Source organism: Rattus rattus, chromosome 3, assembly GCF_011064425.1.
Source record: "Rattus rattus isolate New Zealand chromosome 3, Rrattus_CSIRO_v1, whole genome shotgun sequence".
Classification (NCBI taxonomy): Eukaryota; Metazoa; Chordata; class Mammalia; order Rodentia; family Muridae; genus Rattus; species Rattus rattus.
In genome coordinates, this window is record NC_046156.1 from 59,929,920 (window position 1) to 59,952,430 (window position 22,511).

The following is a 22,511-nucleotide window of genomic DNA, read 5'->3' on the forward strand; positions in this document are numbered from 1 at the left end:
CTGGGTGGGCACCAATGAGGCTCTTCTTGAGCATAACCCAAAAGGCTGCTAAGAGTTAGTACAAGTATAGTAATTTATATAAATATAAAGTTAACATAACTTATATATGAAATATAGTGGCACCCAACTCCTGGAAAACTAGCAGGATTCTATATGTATGCAACAGTGTGGCAGGGGCTTCCAAAACCCAGACTCTAGAGGCCATGCAGTTCTCACAGAAGTTCACTGGTTTTCCCAGAGACCTCAGGGTCCTCACTTCTGTAGCAGTCAAGCCAGCAGACATGCTTTTGAATTGTCTTGGCCTTAGCTGGATAGATCCAGACTGTTTTTCTTGAGATTTCCACATCAATATCGCCTGGGAGGCCCACATACCTCCCCCTAGCTATGGACTGGTGTTCTTAGACATGACTCGCTCAATCAATGGAGAGTGCACAACATGCATGCACACATGCACACACACACACACACACACACACACACACACACACACACACACACATACACGTAAACAAACAAAAATATATGACCATGCTTTTGCATTTGTTACCCAAATCCCATTTGCTTGCTCACCGATCACATTCTCCAAATTGGCCATTGTCAGGAAAAAAGTAGTTCTCATTATAAAATATGATACATATTGAATTATAGTAGAAGAGAAAGAAATAATAACAAAAAAGGAAAGTGTTAATAACACAAAAAGAAAAACCAAAACAAACAACAGCTAAGCCTGGGTACAACCAATCTTGAGAGGAAACTGCACTAAAAATTACTTCCTATTTTTTAATATAACATTTAAATTATACTTATTCAGTAAAATTATAAAGGCATACATTGATAAATTCTTACATATATAAACTACAAACATTAAAATAAAGAATATTTTCCTCAATCTAGAAAACACCTTCATTCTCTTTTCTAAGTAATACCACTTCCAAGTTCCAGAAATGACCAAGTCCTTTCTTGGTCATCATAGCTTAGATCTACCTATTCTTGAACTTCATTTAAGAGAAAAATATAGCGTCTGTTCTTTTGTACCTGGCTTCTTTCAGCCAACAAAAACTGTTTAGACTTACAATGCTATTAATGTTTTAGAATTTTTGTGGGGTTTTTAGAATTGCATTTTTCTACTTTATAGTATAATTTGTTGTCTGTTCCTCTGTTGATGGACATACCATTCTCTTAGGCTACTGAAGGTTGTCATATATGATTTTCTGTGACCTGTTCATTTTATTGATATCATTTTAAGAGTGAAATCATAAAGTAGTAGAGTAACTATATATATACATATATATATACACACATATATATAACATATATGTATTTATATATGTATATATATATATATAAAACTTTTTGGAAATTGCTAAGTAATTTTCAAAAATGATAGCATAGACTTTGATTCTACTGTGGAGATCCAGAAAACAATGTGTTTCCATCATTATAACAACCCAAAAAAGTCTGATAAAATTTCATATCAATAACTCTTCTTGCCTTTATTGGAGAATTGAGATTTCAAAGCAAATAACTATACTGAAATCTGGGGAGACACCAGCAACTAAAATAATCCATGCATATTTTACCTAGAAGTAAGTGCCACATAAGCTAATAAGGCTTAATTAAGAATACTTGGTGAATTACTAGACTACAGATTAGCATCAGAACATGAATCCTTGTGAGCCATCTGAGATGGTTTGTGTGTACTTTTAAATTTTTCTCTATGAATTCCACCAAGTGCTCACTGGGGATATGGGACGCATAGAGGGAGATATACTGAGAATGTGTCCCTCAAAGCACTGTTTCTTGTAGAGGCTGAGGAGGAAGACTCACCATAGGCAAGATTCCTATCAGCCATATTTCCTATATTTTTCCTTTAGAACCTAACATGATACAAGTAACAGAAATTGCCACCTTGAGTTACTGTGAAGGTCACGGCATGTGAGGAAGGACATAGAGGGGATAACAAGTCCTAGCCCTGAGGGAGGGGAGGAATGCTCTGTGCCCGGTGCTATAGCTGGAGAAGGTAAAGGATTACTTGTACAAAGCATCCGAGACCAAGGCTCACCCAGAACAACAGAACCCTTCCCTCCTCTGATGAGAAACAGACTACCAAACACACTATCTCTGGAGAGCTGTGAAAACTGGAATAACCCAGTCCAAGTGCAAGAAAGCATGTGGATACCCTAGTGTATCCCTAAGAGTAAAGAGTCATTGTAAGTGACGCTTGTGACACAGTCAGAGTGACAGAGGAACAACAAACTTCAAACTCAACCCAGCTGCTGTCTAGACCAAATCTCAAAGAAAAAAAAAGTCTAAAGAAGGAAGAGTAACTTCAAGGAAAAAAACCATAACCTTGGGATCTTTTACAATATGACTAATTTTAAACCAAAAGCTATGGTGCATTTTTAAAAGTAAGGAAAATCGTCTAAAGAGAGAACAGGCGAGGCAGACTAGACTAAACTGTGGAAGGCTTTCAGGCTCTTTGATAAAGACTTTTGACTAATAATTAATAAGCTAATCGCTTCCATGGAAAAGCTAAAGAGCGTAGAAGATGAAGTGGGTAATTTCAAAAGAAATAAAAACTCTTTAAATATCTAACGGAGAGGAGCAGCACAGGAAGAGAGGTAACAGATGTGCTGGCAAAACCGACAAGGAGAAGGAAGTTCTGGCAGACATAAAGACAAGCCAGCAGAAATCACCCAGAGTGCAGAGGGAAAGGCTTTAAAAAATCAAATGTACAAGAGATGTGGTGTAATGCTAAGCTGTCAAAAACGCACAGAATTATGATTTCAGAAGGGGAAGAAAGGTTAACACAGCAAAAGAAATAGTTGAAGAAATAATGGCTGAGGACTTTTCAAAATTGGTGACAGATACCACCACACAGGATCACTGAAAAGACCTCGGTATGTTGTGCAGTAACTGCTCAAAAATGAACGAATGAATGAATGAATGAATGAGGAAGAAAGGAAGAAAAGGAAAGAAAAATCTTAGACAGGTGAAGAGAAAGCTAACCAACAGAGCACCATGCAGAAGAACTACAGCAAAACTGTCATCAAAACTCTGTCAGCAGCGGGGCAGTGTCATGACCTTCCCTGAGGCACCGAGTAACCTGCCCTGTTAACTCTGAAGAGGCCCAACCACGCAAGAGTCAGGTCTTCTCCTGCAAACAACTGAGCAAGGGTACCACAAACAGAGCCTAGGAGAAATTTGAAAGGAAGCTCTTCACCTATCGCGGGGTAACAGCAAAAGAAAGGTATGTAGAAATGTCTAACTATTGAGACAGCAAACAATAGACTTAAAAATAATCAGTGGGGGGCTGGGGATTTAGCTCAGTGGTAGAGCGCTTGCCTAGCAAGCACAAGGTCCTGGGTTCGGTCCTCAGCTCTGAAAAAAAGAAAAGAAAAGAAAAAAAAAATAATCTGTGAGGCAAAGGGAAGCATTTCGAAGAAAACTTTTAAATATTTTGGACTGAATCAAAATAATCTGTCCAAATTGATATGTTTAATGTTAATCTTTAAGCTTATATTTAGCCAAACGTGATGTAATTTCTGTACTTGTGATCCTGGAATTGAGATGGCTGAGGCAGGGAGGCGACAGTCTAAGGCCAGCTTGGGCTACATGGTAATTGAGGTTACACAATAAGAACTTGTGCTAGCCCAGTGGCCCAGCACTCACCTAGCACGTGCAAGACTCTGAGTGTGGTTCTCAGCACTGGAAAAGACCGAGATAAACCTGTTATCTAAAGTCAGAAAGCCTCAGAGAAAGACAAATTAAAACAAAGCAAAGAAATGACAATTATTAGAGAAGCAACAAAAAAAAATCAATGATAAACTAGTTCTTTTAAAATATTAATCGTATTAATTAACAATTTATCCAAGTTATTTAAAAGTATTAAGACACAAAGTCTTATAAGCATGAGGAATGAGTGAGAGGTAGTAATGTACTAACACTACATTAAACACACAACCATGGGCCATGATGCACACACACTGTGCTCATCAGCCTTCAACATACCCAACACACGCAGGATGGCCCGGGAGGAAACAGCCTATGTAGTGCTGTGAATGTCTGAGAACTTGAATTAGAAGCTTAAAGCTTTCCAAAACAACACCTACCAACTACCTGTGACTTATTCGATAATTTAAACAGGCATACAATGAAAAATAGTAAATGTATATAATCTCTGTGAGAAAAATCAAAAGAAACTCCCAAGACCTTTTCATACAGGCAGATTTTCCTCATAACAAAATCTAGCGAATATGTTACAAGAAAAAATTATATACCTGTATCATTTCTCATGAATATAAGGATTTCGCCAAATCAGCAAACTGACGTGAGGAGCATGTTGGAAGGATGATATAAAACAGCCACTGAGTTCAAGCCTGGGAATGCAAGGCTGGTCCAATATTCAAAAGTTCAATCCATAGAACATGAATGTGCTACAAAGAAACAAAAACCATCCCAGTATATCAAGATAATATTTTTAAAATTTCAATATGCACTCATGATTTCAAAAAAGAAAAAGCTCGTTAGTAAATGTGGCAGCATGCGGATCTCAGGAGTTGAGAGCTAAGTCTGATGCGTTTTCCCTACACCAAAACACACAAGCACAAACGCTGCTTTTAAAATCAGCATAGAAGGGGCTTTCCAACTCAGTGAAGAATACTGAGCAAGTGTCATGTCAGGGTCACAGGTGATTAACATAAGCTCATACTGCTTTCCCCAACAATTATGTTCCTATCACAACACAGTGAACAGACTGAGGAATGGAGCAGGGACCTCCCTCACTGTCAACAAACAACGGGTGTGGGACTTCAAGTAACATCGAGACCAGAAATCCACAGTTCCTACTGCCTACTGTCTCTTACCTCCAAGGCTGACAGGAAATCAGCAAAAACAGAAGTTCTAGCAATGACTCCGAGGGAAGTCAAGAGGCTTCAGAGAACATTAGTGACTTGTTAAAATTTCTTACAAATGCTGAAAAGATCAAGGTTCCCACTGAAAGAGATGACATCAACTCATTTAAAAGGCTGACTTAAAATTCCGCTCTGGAGAAGCAGTCAGAAGCGTTCACGTAAGCTTCTGCGTGCCCGTTCTCCTCCCAAGGTCCTACAAGAGGAAGGGAGCGTCTGAGTGTTTAGTGGATAAGGAGATGGGATTTCTTTTGTGTTATAAAGTACAACACAACCTTGGGAATTTGCGCTCCTGATATTTTAAACACATAATTAGATTAAAAGATGAATATAAGGGAAGAAAGATGATAAAGGAATACACTGGAAGGCAGCATATGTTCCATACATGGGTCTGTTTTCACTGTTAGTCTTAATTTTTCACAATGAGAATGTATTAATTAAAATAAACAAGATGCATGCAAAGAAGAATACAACAGCAATCTTCTGGGTTAGAAATGAGATATGGCAGACCCAGAGAAAGGCAGAGGTTAGCAATTTACTGTACATTTTGCCCAATTAGCAGCCATGTAAAACCCTGAGAAATAAGGGGACACTGTCTTCTAAACCTCACTCTATAGCTCAAACTGCTGTATATCTGATGCCACTGGACATGGGTCTGGAAACTCAGAACCGTGCTTGACTGTCTTCAGAACATACCTACTCTCAGTCCTTTGTTCTCTGTTTGTAGCAATGACTCCATTTGAAGTGACCAATCAAACACGTGTCACAGAATTCCTCTTCCTGGGATTCTCCAACCACTCCAGCCTACGGGGCTTCTTCTTCCTGGTCTTCCTGGTCATTTACCTGACAACTCTCCTGGGGAACACACTCATGATGGTGGCCACCAGGGTCAGCCCTGCTCTGCACACTCCCATGTACTATTTCCTCAGCAACTTGAGCTTCCTGGACATCTGCTACACGTCCACCACCATTCCGGCCATGCTAATGAACTTCTTCCGGGAGAAGAAGACCATCTCCTATGAGGGCTGCCTCTCCCAGATCTTCTTCTTTGTGACATGTGCTGGAACCGAATGTGTTTTGTTGGCCGCCATGGCTTATGACCGCTATGTGGCCATTTGCTACCCTCTTCGGTATCCAGTTCTCATGAGCACAAGGGTCTGTATCTGCTTGGTGATTGGGTCCTGGCTCTGTGGCTTGGTGAATTCTGTGACTCACACAGCACTGGCAACCACACTCACTCTGTGTGGCCCCAACCAGATCAGCCACTTTCTCTGTGACATCCCACTGCTCCTGAAGCTCTCCTGCTCAGACACCTCTGTCAACGAATCTGTCCTCCACGTGGCCAGTGCCACCATTGGCCTGAGCCCCTGCCTGTTCACTGCAGGCTCCTACATTTTCATCATCTCTGCCATCCTGAGGATTCCCTCTGCTCAGGGCAGGAGAAAGGCCTTCTCCACCTGTGCCTCGCACCTCACTGTGGTGGTAGTCTTTTATGGAACAGCCAACTTCAACTATGACAGACCCAGGGAAGGCTACTCCCTGGACATGGACATATTGGTGTCTGTGCTCTTCTGTGTTGTGACCCCCATGTTGAACCCCATCATTTACAGCCTGAGAAACAAGGAGGTCAAAGGTGCTCTGGGAAAGCTGATTGGAGCGCATTCCCTAACAGTAACAACGCCTAGAGAGTAATCCAACATTCTGTCCTTGCTATACGACATTGTCATTTACAAAGTTCATGCTCCAGAACCACATAATCAAGTTTCAAAAAGAGAATCACAAAAACTCGGAACAATTAAGTCCATCTATGGTTTTGTGTTTAGCTGCACCCATTCATAGCTACCCTAGGATGCATGTGTCCAATGGGCCATGCATTAGACATGCCTCAACCACAAGTCTTCAAACGGGGCCTCACAGTCCCCTGCAGAGGTGACGGCACCTTGGAGAATGGTTCCAATAAATGAATCAGACTAAAGTTTGACACAATAGCCAACTTTATTCAGAGCATCTGACAATTTATATTCTGAGAGCTAAGAAGAGTCACATGAGTAAAGTGTGCAATTACAAGAGCAAGCTGAATATGACAGAAACATATTTTTCCATAGAAACATATAAACAAATGACAATAGCCAGCTACAACGAAGAACATGAAGAAAACTCACTATCTACTAGAGCTTGGAGGAGCACAAAAACACATTCCAAGGACAATTCCAAGTTTTGAAGAAACTGAGGACATGACTCATGTGTTGTTTTCTTGCAGTTTTCTCAGAAACACTCAGGATTCTCCACACATGACTCCATTCTTGGGCCATATTCTGACTTCTCCTCCTCCTTTATTTTGAAACACAGGCTATCCAGAGTGGTTTTGGTTTGAGATGTTGTAGATAAATCTGTCATTTGATGTGTAAATATTCTATAAGCAAGCAAATTATAAATATAATGAAAAACACTAGAACAGTAAAAGCACGGTCTGTATACTCTGCCACCAAGAACAGGAATCCAAACTGTCTAATACTATTGGTTACATTATTATTTGGATAAGAAAAAAACAATCTAAGGAATAGCTTGAAAAAGACACATATAATTACTAGCTCTGGTGTCTTCAAGAACAGAAGCCCGTAGTTGCCTTTAATTAGAATACAAATGTCACTATGTCCTATGCAAATAGGAAATGATTTAAATCCCAAGGAAAATTAAATGCAGTCCCTTCTCCATATGAAATGAATGAGTCTATTATGGCTCCCAGGTCCAGTCATAACAGGGTCATTAGTAAAGATAACAGGAGCTGTATTCATTCAGTCTACAAGTTGAAGCAAAGGAGCATGAGGAACATAATACATACAGTATACAGATTAATGCACTCGCTGCAGATGCATAGGTCAAAGCAGATAGCATTGCCAGAAAAAGATTTTCAGGTGACAAGGGACTCATAGACTAACTTCTCCCTTGTGCACATGGCCTTAGCTTGGCCCCTGGTGGGCAGACTTGACTTCTGATGATGTGGTCTGTATCTCCTTTGCCCGTTAGCTGGAGGTTTGCTATCTTTCTGCCAACTTCCATTGTCTCCTTGCCCTCCACTATTGTCCTCAATGGCCTATGGCCAGAGAAGCCAAAGAAGAATTCATGTTTCAGCAGACCCATCTGCAGTAACACATCCATATCCCTTTCCAATTTTCTTCTGCAGAAGTAAAAACAAAGCAGGTTAATGCACTAGCTTGCTTGTTTCCTTCTGCAATAAAACCAGGGTGGTTAGAATGTGCATAAATATTAGTCTAATGCTGGAAATAACCCTACAACCTAAGCAGAATCTGAAGCAATATTTAAAGGCGTATGAGCTAACTGTAATAGATGGATCCAAGCAGGCAGCTTCACCTGTTGGACTGAGGAAAAGGAAATATTAATAGATTGATGAATATCTGGACCATGAATCCCTCTTATACTCTTAGATGAGCCATCAATAAAATAAATGTCTGCCTGTAGATATTATTCTACCCTCCAAACATCACGTGTCCTCCACATGTCTTGCCTCAGCACGTGCATGTCTCAGTTGACATCACTGTGCCAATCAGCCCGAGTCCGAGGAATCGTCGAGAAACTGCAGCACACCACCCGATGATTTTGGTGCATTTCTCTCTATGCAGTCCCAACAAATGCAGCTCAAGTACGCAATGTGAGGCAGACCAATACATGCATGTTGTTAACCGAGAATCCTTCACCACATGTCCTTTCACGTGCTTGCTTTAGTGGAACATCCTCTCTCCTGTGTCTGCTTCAGCTAGACGCTCCTTCATGAGTCTGCCTTAGTCTTTCACCTGTGTCCACATCAGCTAAACACTCCTTCACATGTCTGCCCCAGCAAAACACCATCCAACCAACTTTCCAAGCTTCTACTTCATGCCATCCTTTATGTAATCCAGAGATCATTTGGCATGTCATTTTTTATTGCTATTATAAAGTCAAACAAAGAAACAGAGAAACTCCAAGCTACTGGTGATAACACCTTGGCTTAGAATTCCTGTTGATTGCATTCACGTAAGAACACTCAGACGGGTGAGCAGTGCCTCTCCTCTTTGGTCCAGCGTCTTGGTCCAGCGTCTGAAAAGTCCACTAAGATGCATAGCAACAATGTTTCTTTCGAAAATGTTGAATCCTTGACATTCTATTTTGAAATAAATCTGGCAAACCTCCAAAGGGCACTTTGTGTCGCTACTCATACTTTCATTTGTATATATTATTTGTACAAAATAATGGGTTCACCCTGACATTTTCAAGCATGGGAACAATGTTCTTGGATCATGATTACCCCATCATTCTTTCTTGTTCTCCTTCCTTTGTCTTCTGGTCTCCCCTTTGCCAAGTAGTCTCCCTTCTACTTTGATGCCATTATAAAATGTCTACATTCCACATACAAGAGAAAACTGTGATAATTATCTTTCTGAGCCTGGCTTATTTCTTATATATGATGATCTCTAGTTCCTTCCATTTTCCCACAAATGACAGAATTTCAATTTTCAATGGCTGAATGGTACTCAAATGTGTATCTATACCACATTCCCTTATCCATACACTGACGCATGCCCAAGGCTGATTTTATAACTTGGCCCTGACAAACAGTGCTGTCATGTGTGGGCAAGCATCTTTATTACACACCGAATTCAGTATGGATGAGCACCTTAAATAGAATCTGTATTACTTATAAGACAATTGATGATTCCAAGTGGGTTTCCTCAGAGAGTGGGGGAAGGGCTCCTCTGAGGGCAAAGGGGGTGTCAATGGAATTTTTTTTAATTTTGTTAGTTCTTTTTAAAAAGTCTTGTTTTACATCGTGACTATAATTTCCCCTCCCTCCCCTCCTCTCAGTCCCTCCTACCTCTACCATGCCCCTCAATCCACTTCTGCTCCTCTCTGTTAAGAAAAGGTCAGGTTCCCTTTGGATAGCAACCAAACATAGCAAATAAAATTGCAGTAAGACACCTGCCCTTGTATTAAGGCTGGATGAGAACTTGGTATGAGGAAAAGGGTCCCAAAAGCCAGCAAAGAATCAGAGACAACTCCTGCTCCCACTGTTGGGACTAGAACTACCTAGGTTAGTCCCTTGCAGGCTCCCTGGTTATCAGTTCAGGCTCTGTGAACTCCTATGAGCCAAGGTTAGTTGATTCTCTAGGTTTTCTCATAGTATTGTTGACCTCTCTGGCTCCTACAATTCTTTCCTCTCCCTCTTCTGCAGGAGTTCCCAAGCCCTGCCTAATGTTTGGCTGTGGATCTCTGCATCTGTTTCCATCAATTTCTGGATGAAGCCCCTCTGATGACAGTTAGGCTAGGCACCAATCTATAAGTATAGTAGAATATCATTAGAAATTGCCCCACATGTGGCCCATACATATACAGCCACCCAATTAGATAAGATGGATGAAGCAAAGAAGTGCAGGCCAACAGGAACCGGATGTAGATCTCTCCTGAGAGACACAGCCAGAATACAGCAAATACAGAGGCAAATGCCAGCAGCAAACCACTGAACTGACAATGGGACCCCCATTGAAGGAATCAGAGAAAGGACTGGAAGAGCTTGAAGGGGCTCGAGACCCCATATGAACAACAGTGCCAACCAACCAGAGCTTCCAGGGACTAAGCCACTACCCAAAGACTATACATGGACTGACCCTGGGCTCCAACCTCATAGGTAGCAAATGAATAGCCTAGTAAGAGCACCAGTGGAAGGGGAAGCCCTTGGTCCTGCCAAGACTGAACCCCAGTGATTGTTGGGGGAGAGCGGTAATGGGGGAGGTGGGGAGGGAACACCAATATAGAAGGGGAGGGGGTTAGGGGGAATGTTGGCAAACTGGGAAGGGGAATAACAATCGAAATGTAAATAAATACTCAAGCTAATAAAGATGGGGAAAAAAAAGAAAAGAAATCTTTTCATCGACTTTTTTTTTTTTTTTTTTTTTTTGCCAGTCTTGTTTGATTCTATCCTAGATCTCTGGGCCTTTCAGGCAGTGTCAGGGATGGGCTCCCTCTCATGGCATGGATCTTAAGATGGTTGGCCACTCCCACAATTTCTGCAACACCTTTACCTCAACACATCTTAGAGGCAGGACAAATTGTAGGTCAAAGGTTTTGTGGCTGGGTTGATGTCCCAATCCCTCTACTAGAAGTCTTTGAAACATAATAAGTTATATCTTGGGGTTTTCAATAGGAAAGTAGATTCGAATAGCACAGAGGGTGTATATCTGCCCAGCTCTTGTGCCATTTAAGGGTTATTGTAAATAGTAAAGGTTGTGTGCCTTTTATCCAGGAACCAAATGATAAAGGCGGGATAGAAACCCAAATTAAGATTTAAAATGTCTACAAGTCCTGTAGGGGAGACCAGAGGAAAAGGCTGGTTCAGGCTCTATATCCCCCATTGATAGGAGTCTTAGCTAGGGTTACCCACTTTGATTTCTGGAAGTTTCTATTGCACTAGTTTTCTAGCTCATCTCTGAGATGCCACCCCACAATATTCTCTCCCTCCTTCTTCTCTTTTCCCTCTGAAAGATCCTCAGAGAGAATCTTCCCTCGGGAGGGAGATCCCCCAGCCCAATGACCAGCCCAGGCCGAGACCACTGGATGCAATCAGCAAGAGGGTTTATTGTTCAGGAACACAGGTACCTGCGGGCGTCTCAGTCAACTCGAGAGGACTGGCGCGCCTAGCAGAACCAGAGACGGGTTTTTATAGGGTTCTGGGGAGCAGAAGCAGGCTTACAGAAGCAGATGCATGGTTATGGGGACTTGATTGGTGGATTCAAATGAGGTGTGGATGTACAGCTACACCCGATTGGTTACTTCAACATATTCAAATGAGGTATAGAGGTATAGGTATACAATTGGCTAATTCAAGCATATTCAAATGAGGTTAAAACATGGCAAAAGTATACGTGCCGGCCGAGGCGTCTGGAATGTCAGGGGCTTATCTCTTCCTGCCAGATGGCCTGTGAGTCAGATCCGATACCCCGGGCTTGTTCTGTATTTTTTTTTTCCTTTTATGGTCTGTTAGTTTTAACGGCGAGCCCTATGGGCCTGGGCGTGTCTGGGCTCGTCCGGGCCTGTTTTTAGCTCAGAGTCGGTGGACCGTAAAACTTACTTCTATAGTAGTAGACCTTAGGCTTGTATGACTTCCTTTAGAGAAAAGGGGGTCTTTAACCTCCAGCCTCCAATTTTTGGTTGTTTGGCCTGACTTCAGTGAAGAATAGACTACCCGAGCCCATCATGTTTTTCCTGTAAACTTCCCTCCTTCTGACCTGATCCCTCCTGTTTCCATCTCTGTGTACCACCCCTCCATCTACTTTCCCTTCCCAGAGAAACTCGTCAGTACCCTTGAGCCCTCCTTGTTACTTAGCTTCTCTGAGTTTGTGGATTGTAGGAGCGCTTTGCTTTAACCAATGGAAAAAATTTAATGTTCTAGTACTTGTGCAAATCTAGTTGTATTTTCTTATTCTTGTTAAAAGGGTTTCATCAATTCTTATATTAATTCTTATATTAATAAGAGACCTGATGAAATTTTGGACTTATCATTTATTTTGTAATTGTATATTTCACAGTGTTATGGTGCGTAGAGTGTCTGGGGGACGCTTTGTGTTGAAGTCTCAGTCTCCAGTGGGATGATTTTCTCATTGAGCAGTGGTTCGATTTTGAGGGCTCTGTTCTATCAATGAATTGTTTCATCAATGGACTTATAATCTGATGGAGTTACTGGGAGGGGGTGGGCAGTGGAATCTGATTGGAATGTGTTTTCCGTGAAAGGTATCTGTTTTCTGTTCTCTCTCTCTCCTGCTCCTCCTTGCCCTTGTCTGTCTCTGGATAACCAGAGCATCGATGCTCCAAAATGCCACTCTGCCATGATGTTTTGTTTCCAGAAGTAAGGAATGAACCAACCATTGGTAGAAACTTTCAGAACTGTGAGAGAAGAAATCTTTTCTTCTCTGAAGTGGATTTTCTCAGATGCTTATCACAGGGACAAAGTGTCTAACACAGTCAGAGGTTTTGTTGTTCTAATGGTTTTGTGTTTTGATTTAATGTTGTTCAAGTGGATTTAATGTTGTTCAAGTGGTTTTTTTGGTCATCTGGCCTGACTTCAATGAGGAAGAGAATACCCAAGTCTGTCACACTCTTCCTGTAAGCTTCCAGCTGTAGTCATCAACAGCAGCCTGTTCACCATACTGTAGTCTTCACCCCACACAGAGGTCTATGATACTCCAGAGCTGAATTTAAATAGAAACTTTATTTCAGAGAAAGGCTGTTGATAGTTTTGAGCCTGTTTCACTCTCGTACATCACAAGTTCCCAGATTCCCACCTTCTACGGGCTCTAATATTACCACACACTCTCTGTAATTCCATTACGCACGCACATACCATCCAGCTCTCTCAGTTCAGATAGCTTGTACCACTTAGGAAGACTGTTTCCTAGAAGCATTCTTAAGCTTTATTTGTTTTTATTTATATGAATATGCTGTATCTGTCTTCAGACACACTAGAAGAGGGCATCAGATCCCATTACAGATGGTTGTGAGTCACCATGTGGTTGCTGGGAATTGAACTCAGGACCCCTGGAAGAGCAGTCAGTGCTCTTAACCATTGAGCCATCTCTCCGGCCCCTCCTGGAAGCATTCTTAATGTGAATGCAGTATTAAAAAGCCTACCATAAGTATTTCAGTGTAAAGAATGTTGACATAAGAAATAATACAATTGGGGGCTGGAGAGATGGCTCAGTGGTTAAGAGCACTGACTGCTCTTCCAGAGGTCCTGAGTTCAAATCCCAGCAACCACATGGTGGCTCACAACCATCTGTAATGGAATCCGATGCCCTCTTCTGGTGTGTCAGAAGACAGCTACAGTGTACTCATATACAAAATAAATAAATCTTAAAAAAAAAAGAAATAATACAATTATGTGTGGGTAGAAGTAAAAGAGGGGGTGTAGGTTATATACCCTCTATCTAGAAGCCTCCAGTCTCACCACAGAGACAGTCTGCTACCCTTCTCTGGCTTTATATTTTAGGACTAGCAGCTATTGGAGACAGCATGCAACAGCTACCACCACCCCTAGGGTCTGCTGCCTCTGATGCTGCTATGAGATCCACAGGAAGATGACTACTTTTCAGTTCCCATCCTATCCTCCTTTCTTTCCATTACCTTACACATGACTCTCATTGACAGAATCCAAAATAGAAGCCTGTTGGCAAGAGAGTCTAGGAATATGGCTTACCACACTTTCCACCTCTACGTTGTAGAGAAGAATGCAAGAGGATAGAGTTGGTGCTGAAAACCAATGCCAAGTGCGTGGATCATCCTGACTTGCAGAATGGGAAACAAGACACTTGAAGAAGAGAAAGGGCATTCTGGAGAAGACCAGCTCCAGCAAGTTGTGTGTAGGATCTGAGGGTTCAAATGAAGAATCCTTGAAAGTATCAGTGTTGAATCCCCTATCTGTCAGAACCCAGCCCGAGTGGAGTTGTGTGAGGAGGATTCTGAGTGCTTCTGAGAATACTCCAAGCAAACAAGACAAGAGTCTTGTGATCTCAGTTTCTTCAAAACACAGAAATGTTCTTTGAATGTGTGTGTGTGTGTGTGTGTTTGCACATGCGCATGTGTGTTTCTTCCAGAGTTTACTTCAGATTATTCATTACAACTGACTGTTCCTATTTGTTTATATTTCTCTATGGAAAAATGTGTTTTTGACACGTTAGCTTGTCCTTATGATAGTACACTTTACTCATGTGATTCTTTTTAACTCTCAGAATATAAATTGTTGGGTGCTCTGAATAAAATTGTCTGTTGCATCCGAGTTTAATCTGACTCATTTATTAGCCCCCCTTCTCCTAGGCCCCACTGCTATTCTAAAGCAGTAAAAATGTGGCACCATGGATGGGAACTGAAGTTGGTTATGAGATAAGAGAGTGGGGCCCTCAGAGAAGGAGGTGAGTGAGAATAATGGGGCAGGGACCAGGGTAGGCTTTGCTGTATGCTGATCTTGTAGGCTTTTTAAAGAAAGCAGGAGCACAAGTATTAAAGTCACAGCTATTGACTGCACATTGTTTACAATTATAATCCCTGGCTTCCAGAAGAAGGAACTTTAGATAAAGAAGTATGGAACCCATTCTGAAAGAATAGCGAAAAGACATGTAAACATGAGGGAAAGATCCCCATTCAATATGGATCACCTGGGCACTAATTTACACTGTTATGAAAATACTTAAGGAAGAGAAGGAGGATACTAATCACTAGGAAGATAAGGCTAATTTCTTGAACAAGTATAAACTGGATAATCAAACATTAAATTTGTTTTTTTTAAGGCAAAAAAGGAGATTTTTTTCCCCATTCAGGCGAAATCGAAAGTAAAAACAGCACCACTGACCTGACTCCCTCAGCTTCCTCTCTGGAGCCTCCTTTAAAGGTGTCTTCCTTCCATTGCCTGAAGATGACCCTGAAGCATAATAATCTAATCTTGAATTCTCTCCACTTCCTGATGAGGATTTGGGAGACCCTATGCAAACGCTGGTTTACAACCTATTTGAACTTGGGCAAGCAGCTTCCTGAGCTACACATGTATTTCCAGTGCAATTTCAACATGATCAACAGGCTTATATGTATAACCCACTATTTAAAACTCTAGAAGGAAAGACAGCACTGGATATTCCTCGCATACTATCTCTTGAGGCAAAAGAACTACAACTATTTGAATTCAAAACTAATAGAGGCATTTGTGTATTGTGTGGATCCTCCATTGCCTTTAAACTTATTTTCTCCAATAATTGTCTCGTACAGGTCTTATGGCACAAGAGGATAAACCTTGGTAATGGATATACTTATACCATAAAAGCAGTAAAATACTAACTTTTTTCCTTCCTCTTCTTGATTAATTAGTAAATCAAGGGAGAGCTCAATGTCAACAATTGTCTGGATTTGAACCTTTCTGTTTCTCGACAATAAACCAAAGTTCAATTTCCCAGGGAACGCATGAGTTTTTTGAGCTTTACTTACAGAAAGTGGATGAGAAGCTGTTTACAGGAGTGTGGGTTACCCCAAAGCAACCACACTGGACAGTCTTCACTTAGTATTAACGGTGGCTTCCCTATAACCACATAGATGGAGCTCCCTTCCCAAGTCTTCCACAGTTTCTGTACTTGAGCCCCAATCCAAGCCACCAGAGCCATGTGCAGTTAGGACAAAGTTGCAAACAACTGCCTAGGAGAAATGGCTCTCAGGTGAGGTGCCAACAAATCCCCCTGCTTTGTCTGTCTCTGGGAGAATGTCAGAAGAAAACAAACCCATCTCTAATGATGCCTTGCAAGCAGCTGATCTGAGTAAGATGGTGGTGGTCTGACTAGGAGAATAGTGAGCTGGACAACAGGGGATGATGTAATTTAAAAGTCAGAGAAGTCATGTGACTGAGCAGGAATCCAAATATTTCAATTTGCAGAGACATTTAGTCAATACCGTATCTATAGACCTAAAATCAAAATGCAACTAAAACATTACCACTATGTATACTGTGAAAGGCTCCTAATCTTGTTGACTAGAAATCGTTAACATGGAGTGGCTCACTCGTCCAGTCCCGATTCTGAGTTCTCTGTTCCAATGATGGCCAAAGCATCTGTAGCAAATCAGACACCATAAAAAGCCTGAGTCCCCTGTCACATAATCATTGTCACAATCCTCTAGAATTTGGAGCAAAGTTCTTTTCTCCAAGTAATTCCCTTTCTTCTGAGAAATATCCCTTACGTGCCCTGATATTGAAGCTATCCATATGAATTGTGTGTCCCTTGACCTATCAAGACCTACACAAGTGGAACAGCACATGGCACATGGCACATGGCACATGGCACCGTGGAAGTGGCACAGGCAAGGTTAGGCTCTAAAGATGCTAAAGGGGTAAGTTAACTGCATGGGCAAGTGCCTTAGGCTTCCACACCCCTCACTCAGCCACGCTGAAGAGGGAAACTGTTCAAGGGCAGTTGACTTGAAGTTGGTTCGCACACATTCTGCAAGCATGCTGGGCTTGAACTTAGTGTCCTTCTACCTCCTCTTGAATGCTGGGATTACAGGAGGTGTGGCCTGGCTTGAGAAAGTATGTCACCGGGGGTGGGTGCAGGATGGGGCTTTAGGGTGTCCCAGCTTCTCTCCATTTCCAGTGTTTTGTCCTCATCATGCTTGTGGTTCAAGATGTGAGCTCTCAACTTTTTGCTCCAGACACCATGCCTACCAGCCATGATGGTGATAGACTCTTGCCTTTGCAACAATAAGCCCAAATAAATTCTTTCTTCTATAAGTTGCCTTGGTCATGGTTTTATACCACAGCAACAGAAGAGGAACTGAGAGTATCTAAGAACTGAGAAAGCCCTAACAGTTTGCTTCTCTGGTTGGCAGAAACATAGGAGGTCTCCCACAGTGAGCGAGTTAGATGCTCTGGACCTTCTTTGGTTTCACATAAGGAAGAAATTAAAGGCTGGGGGAGACTGAATGTTAGAATGAATGTATGATTTAATGTCTATTCACCCACTGGGTGGAGAGTCAGAAGATGTGACTCGAAATCGAATGTATGAGAGAGGATCCCTGGCATTCTTATAAAGCTACCTTACAGATCTTACAACTGAAACTGTGGTAATGGAATTACTTAAGTGCAGTTAGAGTAACTGTATTCATGGGTACCATGGGCCAAATGACAGCACACAACCATCAATGTCAAGTGAGCGTGGTTACGGTAACAGATTGCAGACTCAAGGCAACAATCAGGATAGTTTGTCCTGCGCTAATCTAATGACTTTAGTTAGTTAGCCATACTGTTCCCAGAAGTGAAATGGATAGAGTTCCACTTTATCTGTGCAAAAGAAAAGGGCAAGGTCCAAGGAACATACTTCAAACCTGAATCGTAAAACACAGTCAAGGTTCTCCACCAGTTCCTACACTGAAGGAATTGGTGTATTGGTGTATTGGTGTATTGGTGTATTGGTGTATTGGTGTATTGGTATATTGGTGAATTGGTGTATTGGTGTATTGGCCTCTTTGTATTTCTAGACCCTTTGAATGATAGACTGGGTCTCCTTGTAGAACTCCAGAATACTACCAAAAGTTTGTGCAGTTAATCTCTCTCCTTACCTTCCCCTAAAGGACCTTAGACAAAGGTAACTGCATTTGGAGGAAAGACAATAATCAGATTGAGAGTCAGGGGGGAACTACTAGGTGTTGGCTCTGAAATGACAAATTCTAGGTGAACCAAAATATCTACTGACCACAGTTAGAGTAGGGGTTCATGGAAGTGAGGTGATCAAAGGCGCTAACCCCAGTCCACTGCACGGCATCCCATTGGGTCCCTGAATTCTTCCTGTGGTCATCCACTCACTTCCTATATCCACTAGCTTTTCCACCTGGCCTCATTATTCCCAGAACAACTCTGAGACTAATTATTTATGAATAAATACCTAAACCATAAGCTTTGGCTTATTCCCAAATAGCTCTTAATTTACATAACCAATTTATTCTATTCTATGTCTTCCACAAGGCTATTTACCTCTCCTCAGTTTCATTTGTCTGCCCACTCTAAGCCCAGGACAAAAATCTCCCTTCTCCATCTAACTGCCAGAGCCCCCCCTCCCTTTCTCTGACTGATGTCCAACCTTCTCATTTTGCCTCAGCTCATTGGCCATTGGTTTTGGAAGCCCTGTGAGTACCTAAGGTGAATAACTGGGACCATCTGGGGGAAGTCAGATCAACTTTACTTTGGGTGATTCAAGGCTTGTAAAGTTTTGGGGTTCTGAGGGTAGGAACATCCAGGTTAGGCAAAGGTCATTGGCTGAGGGCTTAGGATACCGCCATGCCTCACTAGCATGGGGAAACATTTCAGGAATCTCAGGTGCAACCTGAGAAGGTTCTTATCAGGGGAAAAGAACTTGATCCTGTAATCTCAGGTAGAGACATTGGGGGGGGGCTTAAAATTCTCCAGACAAGGTCAGAGAAGGAGCAGCCCTGCTAATGAAGGGAGTCCCCCATATTACCCTATGCTCAGAGGCTCTTTGGTCCTGGTGAACTTTTGACATTCATTAACAGAGTTTCCCCACAAGAATGGTCGCCAGAGACTCATATACTTGAATGCTTTGTTCCTAGTTGTTGGTGGTATGTTTAGGAAGAATTAGAAGGTATGGCCTTGCTGGTTGAGGTATGTCATTAGGGATGTCATTTTGAAATCTCAAAACCCCACACCAGACCCAACAATCTCTCTCTTCCTCTCTCCCTTTCCCTCTCCCTCCGTCCCTCCCCATCCCCCATCCCTCTGTGGATCAGACATCAGCTTTTAGCTACTACTCTAGCACCGTGCCTGCCTGCCTGCTACCATGTTCCCCACCATGATGTTCATGGACTAACCCTCTGAGACTATAAGCCAGCCCCCAATTAAATGCTTCCTTTTTAAAGTGTCTCTTCACAGCAACAGAACAGTAACTAAGAAACATGTTGATCCATTGATTGATATCATGATGCCTGGAACAAATGAACAAAAATGTAACTACTCCCAATTGCCAAGCATTTGCATGTCCAAGGGTAGGAAATAAAACTGAAAAAAAAATATTCAGAGTTCTTTCGTATTAGTAAAATTGCTGCGGTCCCAGTGGTGTGGGGCACTTAAGAGCTAATTCCTGTAGAGGATAAGTTATTTCATCTAGTTTCTCCTACAAATGTGGTGCACAATGCAGGAGGCATCTGGATGCTGGTGTCAATGTATTCCTCATCTCTGTGTCACTCTGGTCATTTACTCAGTCCCTCCAAAGCTGCTAGGTTCAGAAGGAGCCCTGCGACAGGCTCAGGTTGCCAAGCAAGATGCTCTACACTTGATCCCTCTGAGTCAACCTACCCCACAGGGCTAGATATGCCCTCAGATAATGGTGCTGACAGGAGCCTGAGGTATAACAGGTAATGAGGGCTATAGGTCCTGTGATCAATGCCCTCCATTTTTGCCCTCTAGATGTGCATAAAGTTAGTAGACAGCCCCCTCTTCTTTTTCTCACTATTCTTCATAAAGAGTGCCAGTGAACGGTGAATTGTGTTATCAGGTGTTTAGCTACATGGAATTAGCTAGATGGAATTGTGATTTAAGAGAAGTATTTTGAAAAGAGGAGGTGTTTGGGATGGGGAACAATTTCTCGATGTTAATCAGGAACATACGGTTTCTGCTGAGTGTGCGTTTAGTTTGGAGCTTAAAGACGTGCGTGGTTGCTGATTAATCAAGGGAATAAATTATATCAGGCATTCGAGTTGGTGCCCAGTACCCTCCTCATCTCTGTGTGCCCTTCTGAAGTATAATGAGACAGATGGAAGTGACCTATTTCTCTCTGGTGGGCTGAGAAGGTGCTAAGAATTGTTTAAAAGAAAAAAGCAGTGGACACTGTTCCAATATTGTGAGAAGCTCCATCAGCACTGATGCTAAGTCCTTCAACTTCTTCATACAGATAGCTTCGGATCCTTCTAACACTCATGCTCCTTTACAAGGAGTGTGGGACAGCTAAAATCCCTAACTAGCAGCCGCTGGCACCTGTCATGCTGCCTTGAGCAAAGTAGTTGTTAGTAAAGGTCAGCTGAGGTCCCCTTACCAGCCCCAGCCACTCAGAACACTTCCTGATGTTTTAGGATGCCATGAGAGGATCTTAACTGTTTACTCTGGACCCTGAGATCGTAGACTCAGCCATGGCTTCTCACAGCAGCGTGTGCTGGACTTGCCCTGAAAACACTTCCATCCAGAGCAAGGAGCAAATTTCCCTGGTGGCCCAGCACAGAGACTGCTACCACCACTGGAGCAAAAGGGTCAACGTCATGACTGTTTGCAACACAAACCTTTACTTCCATGGAAGGTTTGCTGTGGTTGGCACAAACACCTTCTTTCCTGCCTAAACGTACACGCAGGCCATTTGGCTCACGTGGTGAAGCAGCTGAAAAACACCCACATCTGCTGTTCCCTTTGGTGTTGCCACGTTAGTCTCAATAGAAGGCTTATCTGATGCGGTGGCTTCTTGCCTATCTTTAGTGGACTGGGCTGAGCAGGTAACACACACAAAGAAACAGCCTCAGCAGAGATGGGAGAGCGGCCGAGACGCCCAGCCACTAACGTGGAAAAGCAGCTGGCTGCCCTAACAGCTGGAGAAGAATCATGGAAGCCAGCCGAGTCTTAGATGCACTGAACCCCAAAACTGAGTGGCCATGACAGCCACAGTGACAGACTCGGGAGCTGCTAGAGACCGTGATAGCAGCAGAGAGGGAGTCACCGCAAAGCATCAGCAATGGAGAGGCAGTTGAGAGGTGACACCATTGCCAGTGATGTTGCCAGTGATGTTGACAGAAGCAGCAAAGGCGGCTTTAAGAGCCAAAGGTCCTAGAAACACCAAGAATCAGAGTTGCAATGCTAACTGCTATGTGCTACATTTTATGACACCTTCATGCAAGATAGAGTCATTTGGGAAGATGTAACTTCCATTGAAAAGATGCCTCTGCCAGACTGGCCTGTGCACCAATCGTATGACACATTGTCTTGGTGGATGATTTGACCTGGGAGGTCCCCGTTCACTGTGGGCAGTTCCATCCCTCGGCTAGTGGTCCTGGGAGCGATGAGAAAGCAAGGCACGAATGCGAGCCCGTAAGCAGCACTCGTCCATGAACTCTGCATTACTTCCTGGCTTGTCGGAATTCCTGCTCTGACTTCTTTTGATAATTGACTGTGCTGTAGAATTGTAAGCTAAAATAAATGCTTTTCTCCCTGGGTTGCTTTAGGTCATGGTGTTTCATCAATGCTAACTAAGCGTACTAACTAAATCCTAGTTAACTGACTTCGAGGTAAAACACAAGAGTTTCATCTTAGAGCTAAGTGTCCCAGTGCCTTAAGCAGGAGAGCAGTTAACACTTCCAAAAGCTAAGCAAATGTCTTCCCATCACAGACCTGCACTAACGTGCTGGAACACTAGGGGGCACCACCTGCTGCCGATCTGCCGGCTGCCGTCAAATGCAGAGATTTTTTTTTAAAGCCACCAACACTTGAAGAGCTTCTCTTTGTTTACCCATGATGTCTACACAGATGGAGCCCTGTGGAGCCCACACAACTGACTGGCAACCATAAAGACTGAGGGCCAGAAACTGCACACCTAAGCAGTAAGAGCTCTCAGTCCAGTCTTTGGACTCGCAAAGGTCAAGATCAAAATTGGAAGGTAAAACGGTCTTCAGCTGGCTTCAGAGTGGTACACGGTCCTGCAGCGGCACCCGGCACTGAGCTCCAGCAGAAATATAGTCTCTTATGTGCCTGGTCACTGAGAAAATGTCAGCTGGCTCCCACTGTGCTCCTACAGCATTCCCCAAACTGCCAAACTAAATTCTCCACGCCGTACAGTTTTCTCAGTGAATGAACCCCGCATAGTTCTGAGAAGCTGTACTCTTGCCCTCTCTGAACATTACTCTAGTGTTTCCTTTGGGGGCACTGGAACCACCTTAGGCCACAGTAAAAATAGCAATTAGCCTTAAGGTTAGAAAAGCCAATAAACTCCTGACATAAATTTTTTGGGATGTTAAAATACCTAAGACAGATTTAACTTCCGA

At 42.6% G+C, this 22,511-nt stretch overlaps 1 protein-coding gene across 1 annotated transcript; it reads left to right on the top strand.

Annotated features, from left to right (window-relative positions):
• Nucleotides 1–5,639: 5,639 nt before the first annotated feature.
• Nucleotides 5,640–6,602, top strand: LOC116895396 (olfactory receptor 5V1-like). The gene has a single exon (XM_032896684.1). The coding sequence runs from the start codon at nucleotides 5,640–5,642 to the stop codon at nucleotides 6,600–6,602; it is 963 nt and encodes a 320-aa protein (XP_032752575.1).
• Nucleotides 6,603–22,511: the final 15,909 nt, after the last annotated feature.

Coding starts and splice junctions, on each gene's coding strand:
- LOC116895396 (XM_032896684.1), top strand. CDS start 5,640: ATGACTCCATTTGAAGTGACCAATCAAACACGTGTCACAGAATTCCTC.